Source organism: Symphalangus syndactylus, chromosome 17 (assembly GCF_028878055.3).
Source record: "Symphalangus syndactylus isolate Jambi chromosome 17, NHGRI_mSymSyn1-v2.1_pri, whole genome shotgun sequence".
NCBI lineage: Eukaryota > Metazoa > Chordata > Mammalia > Primates > Hylobatidae > Symphalangus > Symphalangus syndactylus.
Genome location: NC_072439.2, coordinates 12958111 through 12977610, shown reverse-complemented (window position 1 = coordinate 12977610; position 19500 = coordinate 12958111). Strand labels below are relative to the sequence as shown.

Sequence of the window (19500 nt, the reverse complement as noted above, 5' to 3'; positions counted from 1 at the left end):
TAAAAATGGAGGCCGGGCCCAGTGGCTCATGCCTGTAATCCCAGCACTTTGGGAGTCCGAGGCAGGCAGATCATCTGAGCTCGGGAGTTCGAGACCAGCCTGATCAACATGGGGAAACCCCGTCTCTACTAAAAATACAAAAATTAGCTGGGCGTGGTGGCACATGCCTGTAATCCCAGCTACTTGGGAGGCAGAGGCAGGAGAATCGCTTGAATCCAGGAGGCAGAGGTTGCAGTGAGCCGAAATTGCACCATTGCACTCCAGCCTGGGCAACAAGAGCAAAACTCGGTCTCAAAAATAATAATAATAATAATAATACATAATAATAAAAATGGAAACAAACCAGATCGTTCCTCTGCTTGCTACTCCCCCCTGGTCCCAGTCTCCCTTGGAATAAAATTCAAGCTGCTCACTGTGGCAGTCCTGTCTCTGCTTCCTCTTCCCCCTCTCCTCCAACCACTCTCCCCCTCACTCCCCATCACTCACTCTTCTTCACTCCTCTGACCTCAGTGATCCTCACATGCTTTGGGCATGGTCCAGCCTCAGGGCCTTTGCACTGGCTGTTCCCTCTGCCAGGAACGCCCTTCCTGCAGAGAGTGCACGGCTCCCTCCTCTCCAGGCCATCTCTTCAGAGAGGCCTTCCCTGACTACCCTATCTAAATGGAACTCCCGGCCAGGCACAATCTGGTGGCTCATGCTTGTAATCCCAGCACTTTGGGAGGCTGAGTCGGGAGGCTCGCTTGATCCCAGGAGTTCGAGACCAGGCTGGGCTACGTAGTGAGACCCCCATCTCTGCAAAAAGTTTAAAAATTAGTGGGGCGTGCCACGAGCTATGATCGTGCCATGAGCTATGATTGTGCCACTGCACTACAACCTGGGCGACACAGCAAAACTTTGTCTCAGAAAAAAAAATAATGAGGCCAGGTGCAGTGGCTCACGCCTGTAATCCCAGCACTTTAGGAGGCCAAGGAGGGTGGATCACTTGAGGTCAGGAGTTTGAGACTAGCCTGGTCAACATGGTGAACCCCCATCTCTACTAAAAATACAAAAACTAGCATGGCATGGTGGCACATGCCTGTAATCCCAGCTACTCGGGAGGCTGAGGCAGGAGAATCGCTTGAACCCAGGAGGTGGAGGCAGCAGTGAGCCGAGATCACGCCACTGCACTCCAGCCTAGGCGACAGAGTTAGGCTCCGTCTCAAAAAAAAATTAATAATAATAATAATAATAATAAATGAAACCTCCACCCTGAATGATTGCTCTGAAAGTCCCCCCATTTCTTATCTCAGTGTTGTTCTCACTGGCTTCCTTATTTTCTGTTTGTACTCTATCCTCATTCTGCCATAAGTCAGATGCTCAGTAAATGCTGAATGAACGAAGGGGTTTGGAGGACTCAGCCCAGGGACTGCCCTCGAGGGGCTCCCAATCTGGGGAAGTCAGAGCCAGACACAGACACCCCCAGCCCTGAGAGATCAGGGATGAGCAGAAGGAGGAGACGGTTGGGTGTTACCTTGAAAGTAGGGTAGAAATTCTCCAGGCAGGAGAGGCAGTTGCCCACGAGTACTTTAGGGGTGGGTACCCCGGCTGGGTCTTCAGTGTTTGGGCAGTGAGAAATTTTTAGAAACTAAGGATGGCCAAGGACCAGAATATAAGGGCTTAACAACTCCAAAAATAGTATCCACTTTGCGCCTTTCTTTTTTTTTTTTTTTTTTTTTTTTTTGAGACAGGATGGTCTTGTTCTGTCATCCAGGCTGGAGTGCAGAGGTGCGATCTTGGCTCACTGCAACCTCTGCCTCCTGGGTTCAAGTGATTCTCCTGCCTCAGCCTCCTGAGTAGCTGGGATTGCAGACCCCTGCCACCATGCCCAGCTAATTTTTGTACTTTTAGCAGAGATGGGGTTTCACCATGTTGGCCAGGCTGGTCTCGAACTCCTGACCTCAGATGATCTGTTCGCCTTGGCTTCCCAGAGTGCTGGGATTACATGCATGAGCCACTGCGCCTGACCCACCTTCACATCTTTAAATCTTCTCTGCAGCCTGGTTAGGTGGAGAAAGTGCTACCCACATTGGAGATAAGGAAAACTGAGGTTTGAGGGGAAAGACGCTTGTTGAAGATTACACAGCTTGGGAGAGGGGAAGCTAAGATTTGAACTCAGGAGAACACAGAGGTGGAAGCAGAGAGGCGGCAACAAATGAGAGGGCAGGATGTGGGGTCCATGCGCTCTGGGGGCAGGAGGAGGGAGGAGAAGATGCCCAGGGACTGAGGGAGAGAAACTGGTTCAAAAAAAACAGTCGGGGGCAGCAGCCTCAATGGCTCACGCCTGTAATCCTAGCACTTTGGGAGGCTGAGGCAGGTGGATCACTTGAGGTCAGAAGTTCAAAACCAGCCTAGTCAATGTGGTGAAACCCCGACTCTACTAAAAATATAAAAATTAGCCAGGCGTGGTGGCTCATACCTGTAATCCCAGCTACTCAGGAGGCTGAGGCAGGAGAATCACTTGAACCCGCGAGGCAGAAGTTGCAGTGAGCTGAGATCAAGCCACTGCACTCCAGCCTGGGTGACAGAGTGAGACTGTCTCAAAAAAAATTGGGGAGTGTGCCATAGCCAGTTTGAGCCCCATTGGGTCTAGGGGGATGGGGACTGGGGGATGGCCACTCAGGAAGTGACCAGTCGCAGAACTGGTGATGGGAGTTTAGCATAGCGTGGGGTAAATCGTAGGTGCTTGATAAAAATTTGGTGGATGGATGGAAAGAAGTGTAGATGGGTGAATGGATGTGTGGGTGGATGGGAGGATAGATAGGTGGATGGATGTATACATGAATTAATAGAAGGATGGGTGGAAGAGTGAGTGATGAATGCATGGATGGATGGAAGGGTAGATAGATGGACAGATGAATGGATAGACAAGTGGGTGGATGAGTAATGGATAGATGGATGGATGAATGGATGGATGGGTGGGTGAATGGGTGGATGGATAAAAGGGCAAATGGGTGAACATATGGATAGATAGATGGGTGGGTGGATAGATGAGTGAGTGACTCGATGGATGGATGTGTGGGTGAATGGATGGGATAGGAGTGTGTGGCTGGATGGGAGAATGGAGGGATGCATAATAGATGTGTGGGTGGGTGGGTAGGTAATGAGTAGATGGGTGAATGAATGCGTGGATGGATGGATGGATGGATGGATGAACTGATGGGTGGATGGGTGGATGGATGGGTGGATGAATGGATAGAAGAATGGATGAGTGTGTGAGTGGATGGATGAAAGGGTAGATCAGTGGATGGATGGATAGATGGGTGGGTGGATGGATAGATGGACGGATGGATGGATGGGTAGATGGATGGATGTGTGGCTGGAGGAGAGGATGGGTGGATGATGGATGTGTGGGTGGATAGGTGGATGAGTAGATGGATGAATGAATGGATGGATAGGCAGGTAGATGGGTGACAGGTAGGCAGGCATGTGGACACATGGGCAGATGGGTGATGGGTGGATGGAAGTGTGCATGGATGGATGGAAGCTATGAATTTATGGGCTGACCCAGGGAGAGTAGGCATAGAGAGAAGGACAGAGTCCCCTCAAGATAGATGTAGAGAAGGAGCTGCTGGTGATTGCAGCATCTCCTCATCTCAAAGTGGACTCAGATCCGGGACACCAGCCTGGCAAGAAGGGCATGTGGTTTCGTGGCTCTTGGTCCTTCCACCCTCTTCCACCTTCCCTCCTGGCTGTCAACAGAGTGCAGAGCTCAATTTTGGCCCACAACAGGAAAAGAACCAGTTCCAACGTCCCTAAGGCCTCAGACAGTGGAATAGAGACTGGGTTTGTGTCTCAGTTACCTTCATCAGGGCAATGAGGACAAAGGAATGGGGGAGAAGTGCTTAGCTGGGGGGACTCCTTAGAAGTGTTGTAAGTCTCCATGTATGTACAGATTTCCCTAGACAGAAGGACCAGAGCTTCCACCCAGCACCTGATGCCATGCAAAAACATGGTTCACTAAACTTAGATGAATTAGGAAACAGCACAGGGTCTGGAGTCAGACCATAAGGTCCAAATCCCCACTCTGCAGCTTGCAGGCTGCCTAACCTTGGACAAGTCCAGTATTGAGCTGGTTTATTCCTTGAGTTCCTCCCTCCACCTTTTCCCACCCTGCTCTGCACCCCTGGGCTCCTGGTGCTAGAATGTGGTGGAAATGATGGTGTGTAAGGCTAGGGCTTAAAGGGGACTGTGGCTTCTTCCTTGATCACTCTTTGGTTATGTGCTCTGGGGGAAGATGCCATGTTATGAGGAAGCTCAAGCAGTGCTGTGGAGAAGCCCACGTGGTGAGAAACCGAGGCCTCCTGCAACAGTCACTAGAGGGAGCCAGCTTGGAAGCAGATTCCTCAACCACAAACTCCTGCTGATATCTTGACTGTAACTTCCCTGAGCCAGGATCATGCAGCAAACTCAGTCCCAAATTCCTGACCCCTGGTAGCTGTGAAATAACAAGTGCTTATTGTTTGAAGTCTTTATTTTGGGGATAATTTGTTATGCAGCAATAAATAACTAATATGGTCCCTAGAACTCTGCTGTGCCCCTGGGCACTAATTTGTATGGACTGACCTGCCCTCCAGCTTCTGGTTGGTTTGATTTTTTGTTTGGTTGTGGGGTTTCTTTCTTTCTTTCTTTCTTTCTTTCTTTCTTTCTTTCTTTCTTTTTTTTTTTTTTTTTTTTTTTGCTTCTGGTTGGTTTGGGGAGGCACCAGCAGAAGATCCAAGATGAAGAGTGAATTCAGAGAATTTACCACAGACTCTAGATCACTTTTGCCCATGCTGTTCACTCTGCCTGGAGTGCCCTTCCATGCCACCTTTCAGGTTTCTTCTCAAATGTCACATCCTCAGTGAAGCCCTCCATTGAGCACTTTCTCTGTAGATTGCTGCCCCACCCTGCCCTGTTATTCTCTTCCAATGCTGAAGATCAGAAAGGTTACGTCACTGGCTCACTGTCACACAGCAAGGATGGAGCTGAGCAATGAGCCCACAGATGTGGCCACCAGACCCCACGCTCTAACTTGCACCACATAACACCCAAAAGAGGAGCTATCTATTCTTCAAGACCAAGCAGAGGCCACCCCCAGGCCCAGAGCCTTCCAATGCTCGTGGAGAATCAAGTCAAACTCATGCCATGACCTCGGGTCCCTGAAAGGCGCACGTCAGATTTCCTACAGTCAGCCAAGCACGAAGGCTACGAATGCCCTGATGTCCCTGGATGCTGAAAGGTCCTTGAGAATTCCAGAGGGAAGGGTGAGCTCCCTGCCCCAGAGCTCACAAGATGGGGTGCCATGGCTCACTGTGCTTCCTTCAGTCTCCATCAAGAGGCATGGCCTAGGGACCCGGATTGGCTGGCTCAGGGGGACCACTCATCCTTCACTGGGGGCAGGGGCCTCCTGCCCACTCAAAGAGGACAAAGCTGACAAGGAGAGACTCGTCAGGCTAGGCATGCTGGCTCACACCTGTAATCCCAGCACTTTGGGAGTCCGAAGCAGGAGGAGCGCTTGAGCCAGGAGTTCAAGATCAGCCCGGGCAATATAATGAGACCCCGTCTCTACAAAAATTAAAAAATTAGCCAGGTGTGATGGCATGCACCTATAGTCCCAGCTACTCAGGAGGCCGAGGTAGGAGGATCACTTGACCCCAGGAGGTGGAGGCTGCAGTAGTGAGCCATTGTACTCCAGCCTGGGCAACAGAGCAAGACTCTGTCTCAAAAAATAAAAATAAGGAGAGACTCATCAGAGACAGCACCCAGGCCAGCCTCCTCTGCAGACAGAAATAATGATCAAGAAGCCCCTGTGTTGGCCGAGCCCAGTGGCTCACATCTGTGATCCCAGCACTTTGGGAGGCCGAGGTGGGCAGATCACTTGAGGTCAAGAGTTTGAGACCAGCCTGGCCAATATGGCAAAACCCCGTCTCTACTAAAAATACAAAAATTAGCCAAGCATGGTGGCGCGTGCCTGTAATCCCAGCTACTTGGGAGGTTGAGGCAGGAGAATCGCTTGAACCTGGGAGGCGGAGGTTGCAGTGAGCCGAAATCACAACACTGCACTCCAGCCTGGGCAACAGAGCGAGACTCCATCTCAACAACAACAACAAAAGAAGCCCTTGTGTTAAGGAACTGTGGCTCCATTTGCACCATAAAGACAAGCGAGGAAAATCTTTTTCCTTTTTATAGTGAGAAGCAAGCATGGTCTACCTTCTCCCCATGGTCCACACAGCCCTCAGCGACCAGCCCTGTCACCTCCCCTGCCCTTCCCACCTTTCTTTCTCCACCTCCTCACTCTGTTCCAGCCACACGGCCCTCCTCCCTGTTCCTCCAACATGCCAGGCATGGTCCTGCCCCAGGACCTTGGCACGTGCTGTGCCCTCTGCCTGCTAATGCTTCCTTATCCTTCAGGTCTCAACCCAAAGACACGGACACACTGGGCCAGGTGCCCTTGTGCAGTATACAACCTGCACAACCACACACAACCACTCTGGTGTAAAATATAGAGCACGGCACACAGTAGGCACTCAATAAATGCACACTGTTATGATCATTTCTATCCCTCTGCTCCTCATACCTCTTTCTGAGTCCAGAGACACACAGAATTCACAGCCAATCTCAGGAAGAGCCTTGGCTCCCACCCCAGGCTGAGAGCCATCCCCTGTCCCCTCCTCCCCAGACACCACACAGGACTCACTCCGGGCAAGGTCTTCTGCTCGTGCAGGGCAGTCTGAGCTTTGATGGCGGAATCCCTGGCACAGTAGGTGAGGAAGGCACAGCCTGGAAGGGAGAGAAACGGAGGTGTTAAGAGAACACAAGCACACCCATGGTCACAGCAGCACCACCCACAGTGGCCACTAGGTGGAAGCAACCCAAGCTTCCATCCACAGATGCATAGATTTACACAACCTGGTGCATCCACGCAACGGAATATTATTCAGCCAAGAAAAGGAAGGAAATTCTGACACAGGCTGCAACATGGATGCACCTTGAGAATGTCACTCTCAGTGAAATAAGGCAGACACAGAAGGACAAATTCTGTGTGATTCCACTCCTAGGAGGTCCCTAGAGTCATCAGATTCACAGAGACAGACAGTAAAATGGGGAGGTGCCGGGGGCTGGGGAGGGGAATGAGGACTGTTTCATGGGGACAGAGTTTCAGTTTGGGAAGATGAGAAAGTTCTGGAGATGACGGTGGTGATGGTTGCACAACCGTGTGAATGTGCTTAATACCACTGAGCTGTGCAATTTTTATTTTTACTTATTTATTTTGAGACGGAGTCTCACTCTGTCACCCAGGCTGGAGTGCAGTGGCGCGATCTCGGCTCACTGCAAGCTCCGCCGCCCGGGTTCACGCCATTCTCCTGCCTCAGCCTCCCGAGTAGCTGGGACTACAGGCGCCCGCCACTATGCCTGGCTAATTTTTTGTACTTTTAGTAGAGGCGGGGTTTCACCGTGTTAGCCAGGATGGTCCCGATCTCCTGGCCTCGTGATCTGCCCGCCTCGGCCTCCCAAAGTGCTGGGATTACAGGCGTGAGCCACCGCACCCGGCCTGAGCTATGCATTTAAAAATGGTTAAGATGGTACATTTTAAGTTGTGTATATCTTACTACAATTTCAAAAGATAAAAAGAGAAGAGGATGCTGAAGCCACCGTGTTTTGGGAGGGGACAGTCGAAGCAGCTCAGTGTTTTCCATCCCTTCCACCCCTGCACACACATGCACCCCCGCAAAGGGTGAGACCAGGAAGAGGCAGAGGAGGTCCAGCCATTAACAAAGTCAGTGGCTGAGCTCAGAAAAGAGAGGCTGAGAGCCCTGGACAAGGTGGAGTGAGGGCAGTGAGCAGAGGGGCTGCCCAGCAGGGAGGATGGGGAGGGCACTAGTGGTCCCAGAAAGATGGAAGAAGGCCTGGCCCTGGGATAGGAAGCAGTGGGCTCTGCCACTGACCAGCACTGTAGCCTTGGATCATGCACGCCCCCTCTCTGGGCCTCACTTTCCCCTATCAGAGGGAGAGGGGATGGTCTGAGAGGACCACAAGTTGGACCAGCCAATGGATGGGGGTGGAGCTTGAGAGGGTGTGGCATGGTGGCAGAAATCAGGACCAATCAGGAGAGGTGAGGGGCAGGGCCGGTCCCTGGAGTGGCCCAGCGTGAGGCTGTGATTGGATGACATTAGGGATGGGAGGCAAGGGGTGTGGCCAGCCCATAGCGTGGCCCAGAGTGAGGCTGTGATTGGGCAACATTAGGGATCGGAGCGTGGGAAGCGAGGGGCGGGGCTAGCCCTCCAGTGGCCCAGAGTGAGGCTGTGATTGGGCGACATTAGGGGTGGGAGACCAAAGACGTTGACAGAGACAGAGACAGGAGACAAGCAAGTCAAGGGAACCTGCCCTCGCCCTGAAAGCCTAATTAGATCAAAAGTATTTTGAAAGACGTTTCCCCGAGGTGGGGTAGGGATTGCACACAGGAGGTCAGGGGTCCTGGGATGGACACAGGGGACTGAGTGGACCTGTTTGGGGACCTGTGAAATGAGACCATCGTTGGCTGCTCTGATGTTGTCAAACCCTCGGTTCCCCCTCAAACCCCGCCCCCTATGGTCCCTGGTCTCCCAGGGACATTGTACGGAGCTCCGTGTTGTCCACTTCTGCTCCAGGCAGGAGCTAATTAAAGTGGCCACCTGCTGGTCGCTCCCACCACCTGCGGTGTGTGGTGGGGAGGGGGTAGGGAATCCGAAGGAATCCCACCCCATGTCCGAAAAGTCCCCTGGAACCCTGGGGGTACCAGGCAGAGGTGACAAAGGTTTCCAGCATTAAAAAAGAAAAGAAAAGAAAAAAAGTTTGTGGTAGGAATGTAAAATGGTACGGCTGCTGCAGAAAACAATTTGACAGTTCCTCCAAAAACGAAACACAAAATTACCATGGAACCCAGCAATTCCAATTCTGGGTGTATATTCAGAAGAATTGAAAGCAGGTACTCGAACAGAGATATTTGTATAACAATGCTGACAGCAGTAAGATTCACAGTCGCCGAAAGGCGGAAGCAACCTAGGCGTCCATTCACAGATGAATGGATCAATACAATATGGTCGACCCACACAGTGGAATATTATCCAGCCACAAAAAGGAAGGAAATTCTGATACCTGATACAACGCGGGTGAACCTTGAGAACACCACGCTCAGTGGAATAAACCAGACACAAAACGACAGACAGAGGTTTCAGAGGAGGACCACAGAGCCGTCAGATTCACAGAGACAGAAAGGAGGATGGGGGGTGCCAGGGGCTGGGGAGGGGGACGGGGAGTGAGTGTTTCACAGGGATACAGTTTCAGTTTGGGAAGATGAGAACATTCTAGAGGCCGGGCAAGGTGACTCTCGCCTGTCATCCCAGCACTTTAGGAGGCCAAGGCAGGAGGATCACTTGAGCCCAGGAGTTGGAGGCTGCAGTGAGCTATGATTGCACCACTGCACTCCAGCCTAGGCAACAGAGTGAGACACTGTCTCTAAAATAAAATAAAAATTCTGAAGACCAGATAGTGGTGATGATTGCAGAACAGTACGAATGTACTTAATGCCACTGAATTGTATGCTTAAAAATGGTTAAGATGGGCCGGGTGCGGTGGCTCACACCTGTAATCCCAGCACTTTGGGAGGCAGAGGCCAGTGGATCACCTGAGGTCAGGAGTTAGAGACCAGTCTGGCCAACAAGGCGAAACTCCACCTCTACTAAAAACGCAAAAAAAATAGCCAGGTGTGGTGGTGGACACCTATTATTCTAGCTACTCAGGAGGCTGAGTCATGAGAATCGTTTGAACCCGGGCGGCAGAGGTTGCAATGAGCCGAGATCACGCCACTGCACTCCAGCCTGGGTGACAGAGCGAGGTGCTATCTCAATTAAAAAAAAAATTGTTTTCAATGGTTAAGAGGGTACATTTCACATTATGTATATATCACCGCAATAAACATTGTAATTGGGATATATTACCAACATACCCCTCTGAAAAGTGCAGAACATGTAAGCGTGCAATGTAACAAATGATTATAAAGCCCTACAACCATCTCTATGTATAGAAAGTGAGACCAGGCGCAGTGGCTCATGCCTGTAATCCCAGCACTTTGGGAGGCTGAGGTGGGAGGATCGCTTGAGCCCAGGGTGTGGAGGTTGCAGTGAGCTGTGATTGTGCCACTGCACTCCAGCCTGGGTGACAGAGTCAGACTGTCTCAACAACAAAAGTAGAAAGTGGCAGCCACCATGAAGCCACCAGAAGTACTAGTGTCCCCCACCCCACCACAACCCCCTCCATCCTGCAGGGGTAACCACCCCAGCTCTGTGTTTGCCTTCATAATGGTGTTCCCACCATGTGCACATCACATATCAATGTGATTGAGTGCTTCCTGTTTTGGGAATTATTTAAACGAAATCATAGCACAGGTCCACCCTTGCGTCCGGCTTCTTTCATTCAATATACAGTCAACAGCATGTGGTTGTGTGTATCAGGGGTGAGTTCCTTTTTGTTTCTGGGTAGTATTGTGTCCTATGAATATACTACAAATTGCTTATCCATTCTCCCATGGGTGGGCATTTGGGATGTTTGCTATTTGGGGCAATTATGAATAAAGTTGCTCTGCAACAGTCTTGTCCAATTTTTTTTTTTTTTTTGAGACAGGGTCTTGATGTGCTGCCCAGGCTGGAGTGCAGTGGTGTGATCACAGCTCACTGCAGCTTCCACCTCTCGGGCTCAAGTGATCCTCTGGCCTCAGCCTCCCAAGTAGCTGGGACCACAGTTGCATGTCACCACACCCAGCTATTATTATTACTATTATTATTAGAGATGGGGTCTTGCTATGTTGCTCAGGCTGGTCCTGAACTCTTGGGCTCAAGTGATCCTCCTGCCTTGGCTTCCCAAAGTGCTGGGATTATAGGCATAAGCCACTGCACCCAGCCTTGTCCATAGATAGATAGATAGATAGATAGATAGATAGATAGATAGATAGATATGTATATCTATATCTATATATCTATATCTGTATCTATATATATATAGATATATATATACATAGAGAGAGAGAGACTGAGTCTCAATCTATCACCCAGGATGGAGTGCAGTGGTGCAAACTCAGCTCACTGCAACCTTCCCCTCCTGGGTTCAAGCGATTCTCCTGTCTCAGCCTCCCAAGTAGCTGGGATTACAGGTGTCCGCCACCACGCCCGGCTAATTTTTGTATTTTTAATAGAGACAGGGTTTCACCATGTTGGCCAGGCTGGTCTCTATCTCCCGATCTCAAGTGATCCACCCGCCGTGGCCTCCCAAATTGCTGGGATTATAGGCGTGAGCCACCGCGCCCGGCCTTGTCTATATATTTTAATGCAAAAAGCATACCCAGGAGAGAAGTGCTGGGCATAAGACAGGCGTGTGTTTAACTTTCATCGATTCCTTCAAATCGTTTTCTGAAGTGGGTTGTGCCTATGTTGGGCTCTATCAGTGCTTCATCTTCACTAATGCTTGGTTTTTGCCAACCTTTTAAATGTTAGTCATTAAGGTGGGCGTGCAGTTGTATTTCACTGAGATTTTAATGCACCTTCCAAGAACTATTAACGAAGCTGGGCACCTTGTCACTTTGGGGGAGCTCTTCACAGAGTCTATGTGCTCATCTTTCCTGTTGTCGTTCTTGTATGTGATGGTCTATTCTTGATGTTTGTTTTCCGAATTTTATTCCCCAAGCTCTTCAAAAGAACTGCACTAAGACAATGAGCCCTAAGACCTGAGAGAAATCAGGTTTGATCGACAAGAAATTGGGCTGCAGGCAGATGTAAAATAAGAGTAAAAAACCTTCTTCCTAGGTTCCTTTTTTTTTTTTTTTTTTGCTTGTGGACTCCTTGTCTGCAGGGTTTGGAGGGTGGTGGCCCTAGGAGGGTAGGGAGTGGGTAGGTGCCCTGAGCAACATTTAAGGCCGTCAGCCCCAGGGTCTGGGAGCTCTGCAGTGAAAGGGAAAGAAACACCACACACACACACACACACCACACACGCACACACGCACAGATGCATACACAGGCAAACACACGCACACACACACACGCACAGATGCATACACACAAACACGCACACACGCACACACGCACACAGATGCATACACATACCACACACACGCACAGATGCATACACACATCACACACACACATGCACAGATGCACACACCACACACACATGCAGACAAGACACATGCACAACACACACAGATGTATGCACACACCACACACTACACACACACACGCACAGATGCATACACACACCACACACGAACACAAACATGCAGACAAGACGCATGCACACACCACACACTACACACACACGTACAGATGTATGCAGACACCACACATACATATATGCAGACAAGACACATGCACACACCACACACTACACACACACACGCACAGATGCATACACACACCACATATGCACACATATATGCAGACAAAACGCATGCAAATACCACACACACAAGCATAGATGCATGCACACACCACACACTACACACAAATCACGCATAACACACCACACACACATGCACAGATGCATACACACCACACACTACACACACAATGCATGCACAACTCACACTATGCACACAGATGCATACACACACCACACACGCACACACACGGAGACAAGACACATGTGCACCACACATAGATGCATGCACACACCACACACATCACACACAATGCATGCACAACACACTACATACACACTCATACACAGATGCATACACACACACGCAGACAAGACGCATGCACACCATACACACAGATGCATGCACACCACACACACTACACACATACAGTGCAATAATTCATGCACACCACATACACCACGCACACACACATACTGCATGCATACCACACACACACACACACACACACACTCGCACGCACAGGCCCATGCACACGCCACACACAGACGCATGCTCACAAAAGCCCGCCTTGTCGCTGTCCCTGGTGCTGAAAATCTTCCTTATGGCTTCCGTGATCTCTTAGCCCAAGCTCTTCTTGGCCTCTTTGCTTGTCGTTTCTAGCTGGTGAAAATGCGTAATGTTTACCCACCCCTGGATAAATAGAGCTTTGATTCACAGTTCCTGTTATGAATGTGCTTCTCCCCCTCTCCAAATTCATAATTTGCAGTCCTAATCCCCAGGACCTTCGAATGTGACTTTATTTGGAAACGGGGTCATTGCAGATGGAATTAGTCAACATGAGATCATCAGGGTGGGCCCTGATCCAATAAGACTGGTGCCTTATAAAAAATGGAAAAATAGACACAGAGACACGCACAGGCAGGGGGACGTGAAGATGGAGGCGGAGATGGGACGATGCCTTTACAAGACAAGGAACTCTACAGGGGAACGGCCTGGAATAAACACCCCCTCATAGCCTCAGAAGGAACCAGCCCTGCCAACACCTTGATCTCGAACTTCTGGCCTCTAGAACTGAGCAAAAATAAATTTCTGTTGTTTAAGCCACCCTGTCTCTGGTGTGTGGTTACGGCAGCGCCTACAAACTCGTACAGTACCCCATCAGCACAGACGTGCAGTGATGTTAATGAAGTCCATTGCGCCAGGTGTAGTGGCTTACACCTGGAATCCTGGCACCTTCGGAGGCCGAGGCAGAAGGATCGCTTGAGCCCAGGAGTTCAAGACCAGCCTGGGCAACGTAGTGAAATTCCATCTCTACAAATAATTTTAAAAATTAGCTGGGTGTTGTGGCATGTGCCTGTGGTCCCAGCTACTCAGGAGGCCAAGACAGGAGAATCACTTGAGCCTGGACAGTCGATGATGCAGTGAGGCATGATTGCACCACTGTGCTCCAGCCTGGCTCCAGCCAAGGTTTTGCAACATAGCAAAACCTTGTCTCAAAAAAACTCCATTGATATTTAATGTTAATAAGCTTATACTCAGAAAAAATTTAAAAACAAACACACACATACACAAATACCCCAAAACAAAATTAAAAACCAAAGAAAAAAAGAAAAAACTGAAAAAGAAAAGAATAAGCTAATACTCTATAGTAACTCATTTAATACTCATAGTAGCCCCTATGAAGTAGCTGCTGGCGTTGTTCTCATTTTACAGATGAGAGACGGGGACACAGAGAGGGGAAGTGGCTTGCCGAAGGTCACACAGGTGGTAAGTAGAATGTCCAGGCTTTATTATTATATTATTAGAGATGGAGTCTCGCTCTGTCACTCAGGCTGAAGTGCAGCAGCACCATCTCAACTCACTGCAACCTCCACCTCCCAAGTTCAAATGACTCTCTTGCATCAGCCTCCTGAGTAGCTGGGATTACAGGTACCTGCCACCAAGCCCAGCTAATTTTTTTTTTTAGATGGAGTCTTTCTCTGTTGCCCAGGCTGGAGTGCAATGGCACAATCTCGGCTCACTGTAACCTCCGCCTCCCGAGTTCAAGCGATTCTCCTGCCTCAGCCTCCCAAGTAGCTGGGATTATAGGCGCCTGCCACTGTGCCTGTCTAATTTTTGTATTTTTAGTAGAGACAGGATTTTCACCATCTCAGCCAGGCTGATCTTGAACTCCCGACCTCATGATCCACCCACCTCAGCCTCCCAAAGTGCTGGGATTACAGGTGTGAGTCACTGCACCAGCCATTTTTTTGTATTTTTAGTAGAGATGGAGTTTCACCATGTTGGCCAGGCTGGTCTCGAACTGCTGACCTCAGGTGATCCCGCCTTGGCCTCCCAAAGTACTGGGATTACAGGCATGAGCCACTCCGCCCAGCCAATTTTTTTTTTTTATTTTTTAGTAGAGACGGGGTCTCACCATGTTGGCCAGGCTGGTCTTGAACACCTGACCTCAAGTAATCCACCCGCCTCAGCCTCCCAAAGCACTGGGATTACAGGTGTGAGCCATTGTGCCCGGCCAAATGTCGAGGGCTTAAATCTAGGTAGTCTAGCTCCGCAGACCATGCACTAACCACTGAGATCCACTGCCTGGTGTTTGCATCTTTTCCAAAATTCTCCCCCGAGGAATATGAGGAAGAACACAGCCTCTTGGCATACCTGCTTCCCTAGAAATAATCTTCAAATAGTGCCACCTTGGGCCGGGCATGGTGGTTCATGCCTGTAATCCCAGCACTTTGTGAGGCCAAGGCAGGTGGATCACCTGAGGTCAGGAGTTTGAGACCAGCCTGCCTAACATGGTGAAACCCCATCTCTACTAAAAATACAAAAATTAGCCGGTCCCAGCTACACGGGAGGTTGAGGCAGGAGAATTGCTTGAACCCGGGAGATGAGGTTGCAGTGGACCGAGGTAGCGCCATTGCACTCCAGCCTGGGCAACAGAGGGAGACTCTGTCTCAAACAAACACACAACAACAACAAACTAGTGCCATCTTTCTCAGAAACATGGGGCTGGAGCAAATGCTGAGGGCCCTGTGGATCCCATTTCAATTGTGAGAGCTCTGGTGGGTTGCATCCTAGACCCAGAGGGACCCCCTGAAGGAAGCCTCAGCCTGAGCCACAGCTTATCCCCCACCCACGCCAGGTGAGCCTCTCACCATGTCCCAGCCCCAGCCACTTCCACCCCACACACCTGCCCCAGACGGCAAGGGCACCAGAGCCAAGTGTGCAGCCTCCCTGCACACCTGGAGAGCCTTGGGGTTCTGGAGCGGGTAGACAGGGAATGCCCACCTGGGATCAACGGTTCAGAATGCTCAGTGATTGGCAATCTGCACCCACCCTATTTTCAAAGCCTGGACAAAAACTGATCTTTAGGCCGGGCATGGTGGCTCACGCCTGTAATCCCAGCACTTTGGGAGGCTGAGGCAGATGGATCACAAGGTCAGGAGATCGAGACTATCCTGGCCAACACAGTGAAACCCCATCTCTAGTAAAAATACAAAAAAAAAAAAATTAGCTGGGCATGGTGGCTCATGCGTGGTGGTTCGTGCCTGTAATCCCAGCTACTCGGGAGCCTGAGGCAGAAGAACTGCTTCAACCAGGGAGTTGGAGGTTGCAGCGAGCCAAGATTGTGCCACTGCGCTCCAGCCTGGCGACAGAGCAAGGCTCCGTCTCAAAAAAAAAAAAAAAAAAACAAAAAAAAACTAATCTTCAAGTTCGTAGACAATGCACTGCACCCAAATCTCTCAAGACCCAAGGGTATATCGGGGACCAAGGTGGGGGATCCTTGGGGAACATGAGTTATGCTCAATGGAAAAGTTTCTCCAGCCCAGGCAGCTGGGGACCTCAGCCCGAAAGGACACTCCAGTCTCCAGCCCAGGAAAATGCTCTTTTTCGGGAAGTGATTCTCTGTGGTCCTCCTGCTAGCAGGAGGCAGAGCCTGACACTCCTCTTCCCTCCACACCCTATGTGGTCAGCCCGGGCCAAGAGAAAGGCAAGGCTGGGGACGCTCTGAAGGCAGGCTGGTTCTGCTTGGAGAGGGCTTCCTGAAGGATGCTTCTTGGAGCTGGCGCCATAGAAGAAGAGCCTGCCTGGTGTGTGGGACATAGGTTTTCAGAAGTGTGTGGTAGGGCCGGGTGCAGTGGCTCACGTCTGTAATCCTAGAACTTTGGGAGGCCAAGGCAGGTGGATCACCTAAGGTCAGGAGTTCAAGAGCAGCCTGGCCAACATGGTGAAACCCCCTCTCTACTAAAAATACAAAAATTAGCTGGGTGTGGTGGCGCATGCTTGTAGTCCCAGCTACGCAGGAGGCAGAGGCACGAGAATGACTCTTGAACCCGGGAGGCAGAGGTTGCAGTGAGTCGAGATTATGCCACTGCATTCCAGCCTGGGTGAAAGAGTGAGACTCCATCTCAAAAAAAAGAAAGAAAGAAAAAGAAAGGCCAGGTGCAGTGGCTCATGCCTGTAATCCCAGCACTTTGGGAGGCAGAGGCGGGTGGATCATTTGAGGTAAGGAGTTCAAGACCAGTCTGGCCAACATGATGAAACCCCGTCTCTACTAAAAATACAAAAATTGACTGGGCATGGTGGTGTGCACCTATAATTCCAGCTACTCAGGAGGCTGAGGCAGGAGAATCACTTGAGCTTGGGAGGCAGAGGTTGCAGTGAGCCAAGATCTCGCCACTGCGCTCCAGCCTGAGCAACAGAGCAAAACTCTTGCCTCAAAAAAAAAAAAAAAAAAAAAAAAGTGTGTTGCAGGAGATGGGGGATGCCATTGGAGGGGACAGATGAGGGTGAAACAGGCAAAGAACTGTTGGACTGATGTCAAGGGCAGTGGGGAGCCGTGGAAGGTGTTTGAGCAGGGGTTGGGCACAGTCAGAGGTGCAGGAAAGAGCCTCCTGGGGCCAGCACGAAGAAGGGACTGGAGTGCAGGACAGAAGGCTGGAGGCCAGCGAGGGGGCAGAGTCAAGGTCAGGATGGGAGAAGGTGAAGACTGAACCAGGGGGCCATGGGGACAAAGACAGGAAAATCTAAGGCAGGGCTTTGGTAGGGGACGAGGGGAGGGGAGGGAGGAGGCAAGGATGTCTGGGATGCACTTGGATGGTGGGGTGTGAGGATGTAATGGGTTGAATGGTGGCTCCCCGAAAAAGAGCTACATCCATCCTGAACCTGAGCAACAGAGTGAGACCCCAACTCTACTGAAAAAAAAAAAAGTTAGTCGGGCATGGTGGCTCACATCTGTAGTCCCAGGTACTCGGGAGGCTGAGATGGGAGGATGGCTTGAGCCCAGGAGTTTGAGACGAGCCTGGGCAACATAGTGAGACCCCATCTCTAGTAAAAATTAAAAACAATTAGCCGGGCATGGTGGCGCACACTTGCAGTCCCAGCTACTCGGGAGGCTGAGGCGGGAAGATTGGTTGAGCTCAGGAGTTTGCACCAGCCTGGGCGATGTAGTGAGACCTTGTCTCTAATAAAAAAAAAAAAAAAATTAGCTGGGTGTGGTGGTTCACACCTGTAGTTCCAGCTACCAAAGAGGCTGAGGCGGGAGGATCCCTTGAGCCTGGGAGGTTGAGGCTGCAGCAAACTATGATCACACCACTGCACTCCAGCCTGGGTGACAGAGTGAGACCCTGCCTCAAAAAATTTAAAATTAATTTTATAAAATTTTTAAAAAGATATAGCCAGTCTGGAACCTGAAATGTGACCTGATTTGGAAAAAGAGGCTTTGCAGATTTCAATAAGGAACTTGGGATGAAGTCATGCTAGATGAAGGTGGGCCCCAAACACAAGGACAAGCGTCCTTAATTTTTATTTTTTATTTTTTTTTGAGATGGAGTCTCGCTCTGTTGCCCAGGCTAGAGTGCAATGGTGTGATCTTGGCTCACTGCAACCTCCGCCTCCTGGATTCAAGCAATTCTGCCTCAACCTCCTGAGTACTGGGATTACAGGCACCCACCGCCACACCCTGCTAATTTTGTGTTTTTAGTAGAGACAGGATTTCGTCATGTTGGCCAGGCTGGTCTCGAACTCCTGACCTCAAGTGAACCACCTGCCGTGGCCTCCCAAAGTGCTGGGATTACAGGCATGAGCCACCACACCCGGCCTCAAGTGTCCTTATAACACAGAGGAGAGGAGATGCAGACGCAGAGATGATGGAGCAGAGACCACAGTGATGCGTCCACCAGCCAAGGACATCCCGAGTCCCCAGAAGCTGAAAGAGGCAGGAAGGACCCTCCCCTTGGAGAAAGTGAGGCCCTACCCACAACTTGATAGCTGATTTCTGGCCTCCAGGACTGGGAGAAGCTGTTCCAAGCCCCCCAGTTTGTGGTCATTTGTTAAGAAAGCCCTGGGACAACAAACCCGGGTAGGAACCCAGGAGGAGGTGCACTTTGGAAGAAAGACATGAACCCTAGTTTGGGCCCTGTGGGATCTCAGGGTTTGGGGGATATCAGAGGGAAGTACTGTCAGAAGCGTTTCAACCAGAGCAACTCTATCTTGAATAGGAGCTTAGTAACTGGGATTACAACTCGTGCCGCTACTGCCCGGCAAATTTTTTTATTTTTAGTAGAGAGGGGGCTTCACCATGTTGGCCAGGCTGGGTCTCGATCTCCTGACCTCAAATGATCCATCTGCCTCGGTCTCCCAAAGTGCCGGGATTAGAGGCGTGACCCACGGCGCCTGGCCAAGTTAGATATTCTTTTTATTTTTATTTATTTATTTATTTATTTATTTATTTTTGAGACAGCGTCTCGCTCTTTCACCCAGGCTGGAGTGCAGTGGCAGGATCTCAGCTCACTGCAAGCTGCGCCTCCCGGGTTCACGCCATTCTCCTGCCTCAGCCTCCTGAGTAGCTGGGACTACAGGTGCCCGCCACCGCGCCTGGCTAATTTTTGTATTTTTTTAGTAGAGACGGGGTTTCACCGTGTTAGCCAGGATGGTCTCGATCTCTTGACCTCGTGATCCACCCGCCTCGGCCTCCCAAAGTGCTGGGATTACAGGCGTGAGCCACGGTGCCCGGCCAAGTTAGATATTCTTAATCACGAGATGAGATAGGAGGTTGGCAGAATGGTATCAAAAGATAC

At 50.4% G+C, this 19500-nt stretch overlaps 1 protein-coding gene across 19 annotated transcripts in view; it reads right to left on the bottom strand.

Annotated features, from left to right (window-relative positions):
- CELF5 (CUGBP Elav-like family member 5) overlaps positions 1 to 19500 on the bottom strand; it is a 73697-nt gene that overhangs the window by 40710 nt on the left and 13487 nt on the right. For all 19 annotated transcript variants that reach the window (XM_055248344.2, XM_055248345.2, XM_063620677.1 and 16 more), the window contains exon 2: positions 6716 to 6798. In XM_055248344.2, coding sequence (XP_055104319.2) covers positions 6716 to 6798 — 83 coding nt within the window. The remainder of the gene's footprint in view (positions 1 to 6715; positions 6799 to 19500) is intronic.